The following is an 18,912-nucleotide window of genomic DNA, read 5'->3' as shown; positions in this document are numbered from 1 at the left end:
AAATGATAAAAGAAATATAAATAATGCCTATCATTCTTTTTTTAAGGCCACTTTATTTTTAGGAAAATATTTTAAATTGTGCAAATGCAACATAATTTAAGGGAAGACAATTGAACCCCAATCCTTCATACATACAAGTGAGTGTTTTGATAACTATAATACTTCTAGAATAATCAAAATGGATGAGTATAATTAATTTATACACACTATTCCAGGCTTCCATAAAATAAAAGTAACATGATTTTTTAAACTTACATTTATAGAAAAGAACACCTTATATCTTCATTATGTTTTGCTTGAGTGCACAAGTCTTTCTAATTTGGCAAATTCATGCTTGGCTTTACACACCGTTCCTAGCACGACAGATAATGAAGCAGCAGGTTGGACGCCAGGCACTCCAACCACTTCTATTTCTGTTCTTACTGTGTATCAGTGGGTTCAATTGGTGGTAGAAAAATTAATATGCAGAAAGTATTATAAAGATGTAAAATAACTACTTAATGAGTTATAAAGGTATTGTTTAATTTATTCCTACACTGGCAACTTGTATGCACTATACACAGAAATTAGGAGTGTACATATAATCTGAAAATTGTGGTATTTAAAATTGGATGGTAGAGATTTATTGTCAAAGCCTTCCTATCACTGCTTGACAAACAAAAAGAAACCTTCACTGAATAATGATAGAAAAGTATGTACAAGTTACAAAATAGTAATTCTTTAAGCTCCTTTTTGCCTTGCATCTAAATGCTGTGTTATGTTGACAGATCTGGGAAATTTTAGTGGCCGGACAAGAAGTGCAGTCTCTGTGAGGGAAGGCCAGGGGGTTGTTCTGATGTGCTCTCCTCCGCCTCATTCACCAGGTACAGTCGGATCCCATTCTATATTGCTGCTGCTCTCTTTTACTATATGCTCATTCTTTTAGACAGGGTATTGACTGGGGAACATTCAGGTGAAATGTGCATGGTTTTTGTGACATGTATCAGAGTACCAGATGAGTAATTAAAGACCATAGAGTCTAAATGCCATTGGGCAGGAGACTTAGCTCCTGTGATAAGATTGTTTCATTGTCTTTCTAAGTGTTGACTGTCCTGGTTATGTCTCTGCCTGCCACCAGTGAGGAATATACTGCTTGGAGTACAAGGAAAGTGATAAGCTGAAAGAGTAAAAACTATTCAAAATTATTTGTAATGTCAGAGTTGAGTTAACTAAATACCACTGTGCATCTTGTTTCAGAAGATAAGCTGGAAACTGGGTTGTTTATGGTGTAGTTTTTCACACTGGAACAAAAACTGCTAAGAAATTTTTTTGTTCATACAAAACTATAATTTACTTGTTCTTTTCTTGCTACTTGAGTTTTTTTTGTAAAAGTCATGGTAATAGGTAAGTACTTCTTGGGGTTTGGAGTAACAGAATAGTAAACAGTGCTCAGGTTAATTATCTTACCTTTTGCTAACTCACAGAAAAATATACCCATTATGTTTGAGTCCTATAATTTGAGATGAGTGCCTCTTTGTACCTCAGTATAGTTTTCCTATAATACAATTTAAGAAAGGACAGCATCAATTAGAGAGAGAGAGAGAGAGAGAATCAAACATCTATTTCTACCTGAGAAATTATGAAGATTTTAGAGTTAACAACTGTAAACAGAATTCAGGATCCTGGTAACTCAACCAATTTTTCTTCTTTGTTTAGCGTGAAAGCAAGCCATATTTGTTTCTAGGTTGTATTATTAGTGTAGTGTTTGGGCTCAGTTTTGTTCTACCATAGATAATCCTTATCATAAATTATGATTAGACCTCAATCAGTTTTCTTAAAATTTCTCATCTTTATCTTACCCTCCTAACTTTCTTTTTAATTGAAAGAAAAGTAAACTATGTTTCAACAGGAAAATATTTTTGAAAACATTCTGCTTTGAAACTCAGAGGAATCACTATGAGGAATAATTTCTGAGTTGTACCAACCTAATTCTTATATGACAATTCAGTCACTCCAATCCTTTTGTGAGCAGTTTCAGAAAACATATCTAGTCTTACCTATATGTTTTACCTTTTTTTTTTTTTTTTTTTTTTTTTTTTTTTTGCGGTACGCGGGCCTCTCACTGTTGTGGCCTCTCCCGTTGCGGAGCACAGGCTCCGGACGTGCAGGCTCAGTGGCCATGGTTCACGGGCCCAGCCGCTCCGCGGCATGTGGGATCTTCCCGGACCAGGGCACAAACCCGTGTCCCCCGCATCGGCAGGCGGACTCTCAACCACTGCGCCACCAGGGAAGCCCTGTTTCACCTTTTTAAAAAGGATTTTAGTAGGTTTAGGAGACTCCTATAGAATTAATACATGTTATGTCTAATGTTGGGTCATTAGATTTGAAGAGAAGTATTAGATAAATAAGTGTTAGAGATAAAAAAAAAAAGAGGGGAAGATGGAGGAGGGGGAGGAGAGAAAGGAGGAGGAGAAGAAGGAGGATGAGAAAGCAACAGGCTCTACAGAGGATGAAGCTGTTCATCACCAGGCTTACAGGGGTTAACAATATGCAGTGACCCCTGTGGAGAAAAAGTAAGATTTTTCTGAGGTACAATCTATATTGCAAGGCTGTTGGAACATGTGTTAAAAAATGAAATGAGAGAGGATAATATAAGAAACAAAGCTGCAAGATTACACATAGACAAATTATCCAATTGGCAGAGAAAACTATATACAGAAGCTTTCTAATGGGAAAAAATAGTATAGTGAATTGCATACATGATAAGCATAAGATAAGAATATGTATTAATAATTGATTAAATAAATAAAAATGCAATATCTGATTGAGATCAACAAGAATAAAGTCGGCAAGAGCAAAGCCAGCTGATTGCTATTGTATACGTCATAAGAAATATTAGACTGATTATATAATTTAAAATTGTAGGAGAGGTTATATTCTACCAGATACTCACGTTGAAGGGTTATGCCGAATGACCTACTCAAACATCAGTGTTAGCACAGCAAAGTTTTGGGGGACACATGAATGACACAGAATAACAGGAGTAGCTCAGCATCTAGACCAATGTTTAACACTTACCAGATGGGTAATTATCCTCTGATCAGCCAAATGCTATAGCATATCTTTAGCTTTTTTGTTGAACATGGCATTTACATTCTGGCTCCAATTGAAATCCCTGAAGACATGGTTCCCACTGCAGCTCTTTAAAGTTATGACTGTTTATTCTACCAAATTGTATGTGCCATTCAGTGTGAGATTGGAACATATATCCTCCCTTCTCCTCATTGCCCATTCTCCTTTCTTCCTCCTTACAAAAAAAGACCCCTCAATTTTTAAAATTTCAAGTCATCAAACTCTACACTTTCTTGTTGCTGTCATTCTTCTTCATTTCCTGAAGATTTTACCTTCTTTTCTTCATTCCCATGGTCTTGTTTTACAACCAATCTCAGCCACTTATCTGTTATTACCAACAGTTACAATCTCATAATTACCTCATTTGCAAGCATGTATTCTCTGAGTAGCATGAACTATCTTCTGCACACTGCTTATAGTACCCTGATTCCAGGAATCCTTTAACCTCATTGAAATCTACAAATCATTGATCCTACCTCCTTTTCACCCTTCTTCCCCTCCTTTGATCCTTACTTTTCTCCTTCAATCATTATCATTTTCTTGCATACAGGCTTGCTTTCTTCATCTCTCTTTGCTTCATCACACTGACTCGACAGTCAGCAAAGCCCTGATCCCGATGTAAATCCACTTTTCAGCCTACTGCATGCCTGAAACTACTCAGCTTAATATGACTGTAGAAAAAATAAAGAGTTATGCAGACTAGTCTAAATCTAAAATACAAACTATGAATTTCAAGTGCGCTTATGATGACCAGGAATTAAGGGGGAAAAAAAACCAAACGTAGTCCTTTCACTGTAATTTTGTCAAACTTTCAATGTCTCCCATCATTCAATTTTTCTCCCATCCTCATTTTCAGCTGATAACCATTTCATTGTAAAAGGAAAGCGATTAGAAGATAACTTCCACAAGCCTTCATCACCAAGTCACACACTCATTAACATGTGTATTCACACTCTAACTTCTCTTTTTTAGTATAGATGCATTGCTGTGCTTCTAAGGCCAATCCCTCAACTTGTGCACTGTAGTTCATCCTTTTTTATCTACTTAAAGAATCGCTTCAGTAATTCTCTTTCCTCTCTTCTACATTTTTACCAGAGATTGTTTACTTTCTTCTGCGTCATTCCCAACAGGGTGCAACCATACTGTTCCCTACTTCATCTAAAGACAAAACAAAGCAAAGCAAATGTCTCCTGACTCCTGTCCTCTTTCAGCTACTACCTCATTTTCCTGCTCCTCTCCATAGCGAACTCTTCAAAAGCTCTGTCTGTACATGCACTATCCAATTTAACTCCAGTGCGGTCTCTCTGTCTCTTTCTGTCTCTCTGCCCTCTTTCTCTGTCTTTTTCTTTATATTTTTAACAGATTTATTGAGATCCAATTTATATCCCAGGGAATTCACCTAGTTTAAGTGTACAGGTCAATGAGTTTTCATATATTTAATACAGTTGTGTCACTATCACCACAATCCAGTCTTAGAACTTCCATTATTTCACAAAGGCATGTCTGCCCATGTCCCCAATAACTGATCTATTTTCTGTCTCTATAGTTTTACGTTTTCTAAAAATTTTATTTTGCTGGAACCATACAATGTGCAGCCACGTGTGTGTGTGTGAGTTTGGCTTCTTTTATTTGGCTTAATGTTTCTTTACGTTTCATCCGTATTGTGGCATTTATCAGTAGTTTGTTACTTTATATTGCTGAACAGTATTCCATTGTGCAGATATGCCCCATTCTGTTTATCCATTCCTCAGTTGATGGCATTTGGCTTATTTTCAGTTTTCATGTTGGTCACTCTTTCCTTTATAAAATACTTTCTTGCAAGATTCCACACACTCTTGCTTTCCCCTTACCTTACTTCGTAATCCCTATGCTGACTTTGCCCCATTTTCTCAAACTCTTAATCTTGCAGTCCCCCAAGTAAGTGCTTGTCTTTGAACTTCTTTCCTTAATATACCCTCACTCCCTTAGGTTTCACCTCACAATGATCTTTAAGTACTGACATCTCCCAAACATATGTTTCCAACCAGGAATCTGGGTTGTATATTTAACTGTCTATTCAAAATTTCCATTTGGATGGCTAACAGGCACCTCAAGCTTAACCATGACTAAAACTAAACTCCTGGTTATATCTTCCCCAAATCTGAGGTCTTTTCCACCTCAATTAATGGCAATTTCATTTCTTACAATTCATCAGCCTTAGAGTCATTCTTAACTTCTCACTTTCTCTCACACCTCACATAGAAACCATCAGTTTTATTGGCCCTACTTGAAATTTTATCCAAAACCTGACCATTTTTTATACCCTCCACTGATAGTTCTCTAGTATAAACTACCATCATTTCTTACCTGGGTTTTTGCAGTAGCCTCTTAACTAAGCTCCCTCATTTTGCCTTTACCTTTTTTCAATCTATTCTCAACATACTAGCTAAGAGTGATTCCTTAAAACTAATTTGTATCATGTCACCCCTCTGCCTAAAACTCTCCAAAAACTTCTGCTAAAGACTGAAGTGAGTTACCCCAAAATTCATATGAAGCCCCAACTCGCAGTGTGATGGTATTTGGGAAGTAACTAGGTGTATAGAAGGCCCTGAGGGTGGGATCCTCATAATGGGATTAGTGCCCTTATAAGAAGAGATATTAGAGAGCTCACTCTTTCTCTCCTCATTATGACAACATAGTGAGACAATGGCCATGTGCAAGTCAGGAAGCAAGCTCTCACCAGAAACCAACTATGCTGACACCCTGATCTCAGACTTCTAGCCTCCAGCATCGTGAGAAAACAAATTTCTGTTGTTTAAGACACCCAGTCTGTGGTATTTTGTTATGGCACCCCAAGCTGTCTAATACACCATTTTATTCAGAGTCAAAGCCAAAGTCTTTACAGTGGGTTAGAGAGTCCTTACCATTTGACTCCATGTAATCTCTCTGACCTTATCTACTATTCTCCCTCCTATTTTTTCACATGTAGTCGTGGTCTCCCTGATGCTCCACAAGTAACTACACATGGTCCTGCCTCAAAGCCTTTTCAGTTGCTATTCCCTGTGCCTGATCCCTCTTATGCTTGGCATATGAATGTCTCCCTCACATTCATATCTTCCTTCAAATTTTACATTCTTGGTAAAACAGTTTCCTGATTTTCCTCTTTTGATATTGCACCTCCACAATTCCTTTCCTCTTCCTCCACTTTCTTTCTCTCCATAATGCTCATCACTTTCAATATACTGCACAATTTTACTTACTCATTTATTCACTGTCTCCTTGATTTAGAATGTAAATTCCATGAGGACAGAATTTTTGTAGTTTTTGTTCAGAGTTGAACTCCATACCTAGAACAGTGCCTCACACAGAGTAGGAGCTCAAAAATTATTTGTTGAGTAAATATATGCATAACATTCATAAATAAGTTAGCCAAGGATTTTAACCCATACATAACTCTCAGAAACCTTGAGAAAGAAATCATAAACAAGAAGAAGTAAATATAGATCAGCCATGTATTCAATAGTAAGAAAACTTTTCTTACCATTCATCTTTTTCTTGATTGATGCTGTGAATTGTAGAACAGATAAATGAAACATGATTCACATCATCAGTATGGAAGAATAAAATGGAACATTTTATATTTTTGTCAAAAGAACAAACTGTAACCTGAATGATTGGATTTATTAGTTGAGATCACAATCACACTGTAAAATAGTGAATTAATCTTAATGCTTTGCTTAATCAATTAAAAGGAGAACTTTGAAAATGTCTTGGGGAAGTCAAGTCAAAAATTCTTGCTGAAGAGGCAGGGTGAGTGTAGAAAGAATAAGCCAGGTCTACTCAGTGAGAGAGGCCTTGTGATTGCATCCCTGGTCTGGCGCCAGTTAGCAACAGCCTCTACAACTGCCTTTGTTTTGGTGGGATGCAACTGTGCACTGTGAAATGAGTAAATACCCTGAGATGTACTAGAATCTGAGACCCAAATTTCTGTCAAGTCCAAATAGCCATGTAGATCAGCACAGCATACCTGGTTAACTGATGCTTGATTCTGCTTTGTTCCCCACTCTTATTTTACTTCCTTCTTTCAAATCATAATTAGTTTATTATTTTATTTTATCAGAGCTTTATTAAGTGAAGTAAAGTGTTGGAAGTAAAAGTTTCCTAATATTTTTATCTCCTCTAGTAGATTATATGTTCCTTAAGAGTATGAAACTTTCCACCTCATATTTGTATCTCTAATATTGAGTGCACTACCTGACATTTAGTAAGTATTCAGTAAATGCATGTTCAATAACTGAATAAATGTGCTGATTCTAACAAGAGTTTTATAAGGCTTTAGACAGTTTCTATTAGCCTCCTGTGATTAGTTTATCATAACCAACTCACATTTATGACAGATATTTGGGTCACATAATATCATATTCAAATATTATTACAAAGTATAACAGTTACTAAGATTTAGTAGCAACTATATGAAATTGTAAATAGTTTATACATCAAAAAAGATTAAATAATATTCAGAAATAGCCCCAAAATCCATTTACTCATTATCTCAAATGGACATACATGCACATTTTTTTTTCTGTGAATAAAAGCAAGAGCTAGGATTGACTCATTTGCTAAATTCCCCTGTTTACTTCCCAAGAGAGCAATATTAATTCCTGTCAGTAACATCTGTGAATAAAAACATCTTGATTGGATACTGAAGTAGTTATTCATTTACCAGGAAATAGATATATATTTCTAGACTGTTAAGCACATCTGCTGAAAATGATTCTGGTTGCCAAAAAATCACCTCTGTCAGTTTAGAAATTTTGAAATTCAGGGTTATACTATAAAAAAAAAAGCTCTGTGAAAATGTAAAAATAAGCCTCATAAAACCTGTAACCAAATACAGAAATACTTTAAGGTTTAGAGGTTATCACCATAGATACTTTTAAATAAAAAATCAGTAATTACTATTTTACTTTAAATATTTTTTATTCTATTTTGTCCATAAGCATTATCTCAGAAGTTTACACCAAAGTGGAACTTAAAATTCTTGTACAAAGTGTTAGGTTGTAGTTAAAAATATATATGAATATAGCATTTTGCAATATAACAATCACATTTTCACATTTACTATACCATGTAATCTTTGCAAAATATCTGAGAGTTAGCAATTATTTATCATCCCTGTTGTATTGATGAGGAATCTACCCTTTAGAAAGATTAAGTGAAACCCTTAAGCTCTCATCTTTAATAAATCATGGAACCAGGATTTCAGTCTTTGTTATATTTTATACCATATAATATATATTTTGGATAAAGCTATACTAAAACTTTTATACCATGAACACAAACAAGAGGTTTTTTTTAAACAATGGATTTATCAGCCTTTCAAAAAATGCTTATTTTATTATATCAAATATTCTACTTAGTTTTTCATTCAGTGAATGCTTACTGAGTGCCTACTATGTTTTTTTTTTAAATTGGGGTATAGTTGCTTTACAATGTTATGTTAGTTTCTGCTGTACAATTAAGTGAATCAGCTATAGGTATACATATATCCTCTCCCTCTTGGACCTCCCTCCCCCCACTTCCCCCATCCCACCACAGGGCACTGAGCTGAGCTCCTTGTGCTATACAGCAGGTTCCCACTAGCTATCTGTTTTACACATGGTAATGTATATATGTCAATCCCAATCTCCCAATTCATCCCACCCCCCTACCCTACCATGTCCACACATCCGTTCTCTACGTTTGTGTCTCAATTCCTGCCCTGAAAATAGGTTCCTTTGTACCATTTTTCTAGATTTCACATATGTGCATTAATATACGATACTTGTTTTTCTCTTTCTGACTTACTTCACTCTGTATGTCAGACTCTAGGTCCATCCATATCTCTACAAATGACCCAATTTCGTTCTTTTTTATGGCTGAGCAATATTCCACTGTGTATATGTACTACATCTTCTTTATCCATTCATCTGTTGATGGACATTTAGGTTGTTTCCAAGACCTGGCTATTGTAAATAGTGCTACAATGAACATTGGGGTACATGTGTCTTTTTGAATTATGGTTTTCTCCAGATATATGCCCAGGAATAGGATTGCTGAATCAAATCAAATGATAGCTCTATTTTTAATTTTTTTAAGGAAACTCCATACTGTTCTCCATAGTGTCTACCAATTTACATTCCCACCAACAGTGTAGGAGGGTTCCCTTTTCTCCACACCCTCTCTAGCATTTATTGTTTGTAGATTTTTTGATGATGGCCATTCTAACTGGTGTGAGGTAATACTTCACTGTAGTTTTTATTTGCATTTCTCTAATAATTAGTGATGTTGAGCATCTTTTCATGTGCTTCTTGGCCATTTGTATGTCTTCTTTGGAGAAATGTCTATTTAGGTCTTCCAACCCTTTTTAGATTGGGTTGTTTATTTGATTTTTTTTTTATATTGAGCTGCATGAGCTATCCTTATGTTTTGGAGGTTAATCCCTTGTCAGTTGCTTCATTTGCAAATATTTTCTCCCATTCTGAGGGTTGTCTTTTTGTCTTGTTTATGGTTTTCTTTGCTGTGCAAAAGCTTTTAAGTTTAATTCAGTCCCATTTGTTTATTTTTGTTTTTATTTTCTTTACTCTAGGAGATGCATCACTGTCTTTTAACTAATGAATTTAGCCTATTTATATTTATTTCTACTATCTTATTTTATACTAGTTACCCTGCTTTTTCTATGATTTATTTGCCCTCATTTCACTTTCATGGGCTTTTTTTTTTTAATTAATGGAAGGTTTTTAAATGCATATTTCCTTCTACTCATTTCAAAATTACAATTTTATTTCTGTTATTTCAGAAATTATTTGTAAAATGTTAATATGCCTATTTAAAATTATTTTGATCACTTTATATATGATTGTTTTGCTGATTAATTGATTCACTCATTCATTCACTAGTCAAACAGAATCTGAATGCAAGTGTATGGCTAATATATAAAATTGTTTTATAATAGAATACGTTTAACTGAGTCGTGGATATATGAAGTGTTAGGTACGTATAGATATTACAGAAAACTTCATATATAAGTCTGAAATCTAGGAAAGGGGTCTGGGCAGGAGACTATAATTTTAGGCATAATCAGCATAGTTGTCTCAGGATTGATTATGAGATTGGTTGGGATCTCTCAGGGAGATTGTTTACAGCGTGAACAGCATGATTTCTCTTGCTATAGTAAATAATATGGGGAAAAAACTAATAAAACAAACAAAAAAATAGTTGTTCTGTTTCTATGATACCAACCAGTTTAAATAGCTGTGAATTACTGACAGAATTTGTGATTTTACTGGCACAATTTCAACAGATTAACTTGAAATTAAAAATATCTACAGTTCACACTTTTTACCTCCAAATGTTTGTTAGGATTAAGTTAACTGCTTAGATGCAGAAGATTCATTGACTATTTAAAGACTGCATTGCTGTAGTTTTCAAACATATAAGATCTAGAATACTCAATGTTTAATGCACCTTCTATATGCCCAGGAACACCAGAGACTCAATTGTTGAAAAAGAGAAGAACTTACATCCTCAAGAGAAGAGAACCAGAATCATTATTTGGCATCTCTATTACTTGCAAAAATCTCTACTAAGTCCTGAGACAGGTGTAAGAAGAGCTTAAAAGATGCAAGCCAAGTCCCAACAAACTTGACTTAAAATAAGAGAAACACCACAGTATATAAAGTCACCTGCATCTAGATAAAAAGCATAATAATTAAGAAATTTATTTGCCAAAAACATTTTATCATTTTCCTTATTCTACTGCCTAGACCCTTAGCTTATTCTCAATTCTACTAGCCTAGTATCATTTTGCCTTGGTAATCTTGTAAAATTATGTGTGATTGAGTCCCAGGCAAAATAAATGCCTGATCTGATATATCTGGCTCCCTACAAATTCAAAACCATAGACACAGGTCCAGTTCCCCCAAACATGTTCTCCAAACCTACCCATCCCTCTACTGTCCCTCCTTCAATCGCAGAATTGTGGTGACTCCGTGACACTCATGGGGAAATGGGGAATACTAGTGCTGAATGTATCCTGAGTCTTAAAGTGAAGGAGAATAAAATATAATAATTGGTTATATAGGAAGTGCCAAGGAAACTGGATTAGAGGCATTACATGAAGATTTACAGACTAATATTTTATGTCTGCATGTGTGTTTTGAATCATCATAGAATATAGGTGAATTTATAATTAATGAACTATAACAAAGCTAATGACCTGCACACAGCAAACACAAGAGAGTAATATACTTCATTGTCCCTTAAACACTCTCTTTGTACACTCTCTAGTAAATAAGTTACTCATTTCAGAAAAATACTCAAACAGCAATGGACGCTGAATGACTAAGGGCCCTGGTCCTATTCCAGATGCTAAGTCAACTTAGCAACTAGGTTGCTAAAGCAACCCTGCATTTCCTCTAGCTCTGTGACTCCTCTGTGAAGTTTTAATTAGGATAGAGCAAAGGAGGCCTTTAGTACTTAAGTCTGAGCTGTAAAACTCCAGCAGAGACACTTAGTATTAAAGAAAAAAAATTTTGTTTTTATTTTCTTTAGATAGAAAATATTTTGATCTCAACTTAATTTAAGATGAGTAGACAAGGTCACCAGCCTCAAATCCACTGTGGAACTGGATGATGTATAAGTTAACAAATCCAGAGAATGCAACTAGGTGGCCATCTAGTATGATAAAGGAATTACTAGGTAGTCTCTACTTCCAAATAACTATACTATAGCAGAATATTTCACCTAGGATTTAAACTCAGACAGCCAGGGATTCCCAGCCTGGCTCTGACACTTACTGTTGACTTTGTTAAAGTAAGTCTTATCTTACCTGTAAAGAGAGGTAATAAAAACTACGTCACAGGATCATTGTGAGAATTAAGAGATAGTTTATGTAAAGCAATTAGCCCAATGCTTGGATGATAGTAAGCGTTAAATTCAGTTTTGTCCTGTGGATCTGTCCTCAAGAATCCTTTTCAGAATGAAAATGCCTGTGAGAGAGATAACACCTCAAATCATTATGTACTAACATTAAGTACCAGTTTGCAGGGATTTATTGACATCAAACTGACAACAAGGTAACTGGAAGATGAGTGGCACTTGGAAATGTGAATCTGAGGGTTTGAAATGGGAGAGGAATCAATGAATGGAAAAATGAACTCTGTCAATGAAGCAAAAGGTCACCAGGACCTCTATCTTTAAAGGACCTCTGTCTCTTCTTTTTAATTGAGTTATAATTGACAAATAACACTATATTAGCTTCAAGTGTACAATATAATGATTTGATATTTGTATATATTGCAAAATGATCATCACAATAGTCCAATTAACATCTGTCACCATATATAATTACAAATTTTTTTCTTGTGATGAGAACTTTCAAGATCCACTCTCCTAGCTACTTTCAAATATGCAACACAGTGTTAATAACTATAGTTATCAGGGTGTTCATTACATCCCCATGACTTCATTTTATTACTAGAAATTTTTTACCTTTAGACCACCATCACCCATTTCATCACCCACCCCCCACCTCAGCCTACCACTAATCTGTTCTCTATATCCATGAGCTTGCTTTTGTTTGTTTTTAGATTCCAGGTGTGAGATCATATGGTATTTATTTTCTTTCTGTCTGACTTATTTCACTTAGCATAATGCCCTCAAGGTCCTACCATGTTGTTGCAAATGGCAAGATTCATTCTTTTTATGGCTGAGTAATATTCCTTTGCGTATATGTACCATACTTTCTTTATCCATTTATCCATCAATGGACACTTAGGCTGTTTCTATGTCTTACCTATTGTAAATAATGCTGCAATGAACATGGAGGTGCATATATCTTTTTGAATTAGTGTTTTCATTTTGTTCAGATAAATACCCAGGAGTGGAATTGCTAGATCATGTGGTAGATCTATTTTTAAATTTTTTGAGGCACCTCCATACTGTTTTTTTTATAGTGGCTACACCAATTTACATTCCTATCAAAAATGCACAAGGGTTTCCTTCCTCTACCTCTTTTTTTTTTGTTGTTTTGTTTTGTTTTTTTTGTGTTTTTTTTGTGGTTCATGGGCCTCTCACTGTTGTGGCCTCTCCCATTGCGGAGCACAGGCTCTGGAAGCGCAGGCTCAGCGGCCATGGCTCACAGGCCCAGCTGCTCCGTGTCATGTGGGATCTTCCTGGACTGGGGCACAAACCCATGTCCCCTGCATCGGCAAGCAGACTCTCAACCACTGCACCACCAGGGAAGCCCCCATTTTCTCTACATCTTGCCAACGTTCTTTCTTGTCTTTTTATAATAGCCATTCTCATAGGTGTGAAGAGACATCTCACTGCAGTTTTGATTTATATTTCCCTGATGATTAGTGATTTTGAACAGATTTTCATGTACCTTTTGTCCATCTGTATGGCTTCTTGGAAATAAAATATTCAGATCCTCTGCCCATTTTTTAATCAGATTTTTTTTTTTTTGCTATTGAGTTTTATGAGCTCTTTATATATTTTAGGTATTAACCCCTTATCAGATATATGATTTGCAAATATTTTCCCCCATTCAGTAGGTTGCATTTAATTTTGTTGATGGTTTCTTTTGCTATGCAGAAGTTTTTTAGTTTGATGTCATCCCATGTGTTTATTTTTGCTTTTGTTCCCTTTGCTTTTGGAGTCAGATCCAAAAAAATAATCATCTCCAAGACCTATGTCAGGGGGCTTACCCCCCTATGTTTTCTTCTAGGAGTTTTACAGTTTCAGGTCTTATACTCAAGTCTTTAATCCATTTTTGGTTACCTTTTGTGTGAGGTTTAAGATAGTGTTTCGGTTTCATTCTTTTGCATATAGTTGTCCAATTTTCCCAACATCACTTATTGAAAAGGCTGCCTTTCCCCATTGTATATTTTTGGCTCCTGTGTCATAAATGAATTGATTATATATACCTGGGTTTATTTCTGGGCTCTCTTTTCTATTCCATTGTTCTATGAGTTGGCTTTTATGCTTTTATCATTTTGTTTTGATTACTATAGTTTTGTTTTTTAGTTTGAAATCAGGGACTGTGATGCCTCCAGCTTTGTTCTTCTTTCTCAAAATTGCTTTGGCTATTCAGGGTGTTTTGTGGTTTCATACAAATTTTAGGATTGTTTGTTCCATTTCTTTGAAAAGTGCCATAGGAGTTTTGACAGGGATTTCTTTGAATCTGTAGGTTTTTTGGATAATATGGACATTTTAACAATATTAGTTTTCCAATCTATGAACACAGAATATCTTTTCCTCCTTTGTTTTTTCTTTTTTTTTTCATCAGTATCTTACAGTTTTCATTGTATAGATCTTTCACCTTCTTGGTTAAATTTTTACTAGGTATTTTATTTTAATGAAATTATAAATGAGATAGTTTGATTAATTTATTTTTCTTATAGTTCGTTATTAGTATATAGAAATGTAACATCATTTTGTATATTGATTTTGAACCCCATTCAGGGGGACTCTTCATCTTTAGTTGGTACCAGAAATCACTCACTTAAAGCAACTCTATATAAAACAGGAACACAATTTCACAGAGTTGAAAACAAAATATTTTGGTTGATATTTATTCTTTAAAAAATGAAATTTTACATTTTAAAATCTGAATCTCATAACTTAAAAATTCTGCAATAACTACAACTCTGAGAAAAAAAAATTACTCAAAAAGGTATTTTTTAGCATCTTTTTCCTACAAAATTGTAAGATAGCATGACACCCCATGCTCCATATTTAACTTTTGTACCTACAAAGATCACAAAAAATAATTGTTCCCCAAATACTTGAGGAATTCAGCAATCTTCCCAAGGCCTCTATCAATATTCAATTTCAAATCACTATATGTTCAATCATGTAACGTCCACATTCTTGCAGAGTTTCTGGGCACTTCATCACATCTTCATTTGTTAGTAACTATGCTCTAATGATCGAAGCCATTTTTCAAATTTGCCTTGAAATCTACAACTTTTTCAAGATTTGCAGTTTAACTTTGCAATATATGAACGCTGTATCCTCATTTGTTATAAACAACTGACAAAAAAAAGAGATTGGCAAGATGGAGAAAGGTAGATTTTAGTACTAAGAAGGAAAGAGTATTGTTGGGACTAATTTTTAAAGTGATGAATTAATTTGTCATTATTGTTATGTGATTATGATTTTTCTTCCCTAAAATCTCTTGTTATCAAGGGGGCATGACTTACATTATTTGGACACAGACACAGAGAACTACATTGTCAAGTTCTCATGAGGGTCATCCACTTCTTTAGAATAAAGAGAAGGAAAGGAAACCAATATTTTACACTTTCTATATAGTATCTTATTTCTTCTTTATCACTGCTTTGTATGTTTATTATTGTTACCTCCTCTTTATAAATGAGGATGTTGAAACTCAGATAGAAATTTCTCTAAAGTCCATGTCTAACAAACAACATGACAGAGATTCACCCATGTGTAATCCCAAGCCCAGTGTCCTTTTGTTTACATAATATGGGCTTTCCACAGCTTCATTCTGAAATTTCATTGAAAAATTCTATTTTGTGTATACATTGGTCACTGTTCAACCTGTTTGTTACACCAATTTAAATGAATAAGTAGTTTCATCAATTATTTTTACCGACTTGACCAAATTGTTAACTGAATTGAACATTCAGCACTGCCAAAATCAACTGTATAAACAATATATGAAAGTAAATAGTATGAATATAGAAATTTTAATATTTTTACCAAATAGAATAATACAATGCTCAAGTTTGTATCTCAACAATTATTTAGAAGCCAGACCGGATACGTGATAATAGAATCATATTGAATGAAACGATAGAGAAATAAAGGAATCATGTATTTTTTACTATGCATGCTTTCCTATGTGAGTCAAATAAATAACAATACATATTTTATACCCTTAAATTTATACAGAAAAAGTCTGTTTCCACCCAAACACTGATAGCCAGTAAAACATTTATAATAAGAGCTTTACCTGGTTGCTTAATAGTTTCTGAACTTGGTTCTTATCAACAGATAAACTTTGATATTCTTTTAAAATCTTTACAAATCAGTTTTAAAATATATGTTCTTATCATGCACTCTGTTGTACTGTGTTCTCTAGATGTCACTGGAAAGCTAAGCTCAACGTGTTTTGGAATATTTTTTTTTTTAAACTCCATCTGACAAAATTTATACATAGAAAGCTAAATATCACAAAGCAAACACCTCAACCTGGAGTTTGTTTTAGAATATTTAGACACAGTAGAAGAGAAAAAAATGTAGAACATTGCAATGACCCTCTTTTTCTCTTATTATATTGATTTTGGTTTCTACATATAGCAGCTCAAGTTTATTTGTTTTTGGTTGTTAATCATATTTCACCATGTATTTCCAGCTCCTTTAAAATAGTCTATTTTTCCCCCTTTTTATAAGTTACTCTACACGGAAGAGTGTGGGAAATCGTGGGCCAGGAAATCAAGCTGCTCACTCCTTTGGTTATTACTTTACTGGAAATAACTCGTGTTTTCATGTTGTGCTGATATAAATTCCCACTTTGATTTGGGCAAGGCAGTTGAACGAGTCAAATTAATGTGGTAAAATGCAGCCAAGGTAGACTGAATTGATGAGCTTACAAATTAAAAGTCCTCATATTTTTTGAAAAATTTAATACTTCTTTCCTCTCGTGTGCTTTGATATACCAAAGAAACAATATTTTCTCATTGACTCTGATCCAATAAAGAAGATGATAAAAAGAAAAACACACATAATGGAGTCATGTAGTTGAGTGTGGATCCTAACTATACCATAACTAGAATGTTGATTTACAGGGCAAGAAATACAACTTATCTTAGCCTCAGTTTCAACCCTTAAAAATAGGAATACAAAGAGCTCTGATCTAATATAATACTTTAAAGTAATATTTTGGTACTACTTTTCCCAAACTTCTTCTCAAGTAATTAAATAGTACCATAGATCTTTGAGAGAAACAGACAGCAATCACAGTAATTCAAAACAGAAAAGCCAAGGAAAGTAAATAGCAGGTGCTGGCTTTAAAATGAAAATTGATCATCACAGAAAATAATAGGGTCAACAATGCCATAGTCCAGTTCTTTGCTTCCTACTCTGAGAAATCTTCCTACTTGCATTGAATTTAGCTTACTTACCTAAGCATTATCCCACCAAACTTAAATTCCTCTCAATCTAAGTTCAGCAAACTTTTTCTGTAAATAGCCAAATAGTAAATATTTTTGTCTTTGTGGGTCGTATAGCCTATGTCACAGCCACTAAATTCTGCCCCGTAGCATAAAAGTACCCATTGACCATGCAAAAAACGAATGAGGGTAGCTCTGTTGTAATATAGCTTTATTTATGGACACTAGCATTTGATTTCTATATGCTTTTCATTGATCTTTTCAATTTTTTTCAGCTATTTAAATACATAAAATCTATTTCTAGCTCACAGTCCATAAAGAATCAGGTGACAGGGCTTCCCTGGTGGCACAGTGGTTGAGAGTCCGCCTGCCGATGCAGGGGACATGGGTTCGTGCCCCGGTCCGGGAAGATCCCACGTGCCACGGAGCAGCTGGCCCCGTGAGCCATGGCCGCTGAGCCTGCGCATCCGGAGCCTGTGCTCCACAATGGGAGAGTCCACAACATCGAGAGGCCCGCGTACCGCAAAAAAAAAAAAAAAGAAAAGAAAAAAAGAAAAAAAAGAAAAGAATCAGGTGACAAATCAGATATGGCCTGTGGGCTGGAGTATGCCAATCCCTGATCTAACCCAAAATTCCCTTCCTGCACCTTTTTTTTTTTTTTTTAACTTTTGCACTCTGGGGTCAGAAAGGCTCAACTCTGTCATTTACCAACGGTGTGACTTTGGCAAAGTAATACAACTTGCTCTTATTCTAATTCCTATTTTCAAAATTCTACATGTATATGGTAGGTGAAAAGATGCAATGAGATAATGCAAGTAAAGTGCTTAACCTGGTAACTGATAAATAGTAAATATTCCATAATAGTGATTCTGATGATGATACCTCCCTCACTTTATCTTCTTCGGATCAGCTAAGAAACGATTCATCCTTCTCTACTCCCACTCTCTTATCAGATTTCCTAAGTGCCTACAAACAAGTTTCCTTCTCTAGTCTAATTCTTATCACATATTCCACTGTGTGACAGTCATTTCTGACATTTTAACTTTTCTACTTGATGGAGGTAGTCCTTGCATCTTTGTATCTTTTATAATCTGCTAACACAGTCCTGAATGTATCAGCTGCTCAATAAATACTACTAATTAATCTTATTAAAACAACTTATAAGGTTGTCCAACAAACCCATCTTAAATAGCTCATTTCTGTATTTTTCAGAAGATAAAAGATCATTCTTTATAATTTTATTTTCAAGGAACTAAATGTAGTGATATAGTTATTTAATCACACAATATAAATCTTACTGTAGAGGAATAGAAATAAATAGAAAATGTTATCTTCACCTAGGAATTTAAATATGCTCTAAATTAGAAAATTAACATTTTAATCATTAATACTTTTTATTTTATATCACTTATTAAATATGGATGATTTTAAATTAGCTTCACATATAATGAACATTAGCATTTTTAAGTGTACAATTCAATGAGCTTTGTGACAAAAGAATAGAGTCATATAAACACAGTCATAATCATGCCATAGAACATTTCCATTATCACAGGAAGTTCCCTAATACCTCTTTCCAATCACTTTCCTCCCCCAATGCCCATCCCTAGCATCCACTAATGTCTACCTTATATACCTAAGT

General features: G+C 34.7%; 1 protein-coding gene across 1 annotated transcript in view; it reads left to right on the top strand.

Moving 5' to 3' along the window:
* The window catches only part of CNTN5 (contactin 5), a 519,618-nt gene that overhangs the window by 103,538 nt on the left and 397,168 nt on the right, over nt 1–18,912 (top strand). Inside the window, exon 5 of the mRNA XM_073807952.1 lies at nt 768–863. Within this exon, the coding sequence (XP_073664053.1) occupies nt 768–863 (96 nt within the window). The remainder of the gene's footprint in view (nt 1–767; nt 864–18,912) is intronic.

This window comes from Tursiops truncatus, chromosome 8 (assembly GCF_011762595.2).
Source record: "Tursiops truncatus isolate mTurTru1 chromosome 8, mTurTru1.mat.Y, whole genome shotgun sequence".
Lineage (NCBI taxonomy): Eukaryota > Metazoa > Chordata > Mammalia > Artiodactyla > Delphinidae > Tursiops > Tursiops truncatus.
Note: the sequence above shows the minus strand (reverse complement) of the source record. Positions and strands in the feature narration are given on the sequence as shown.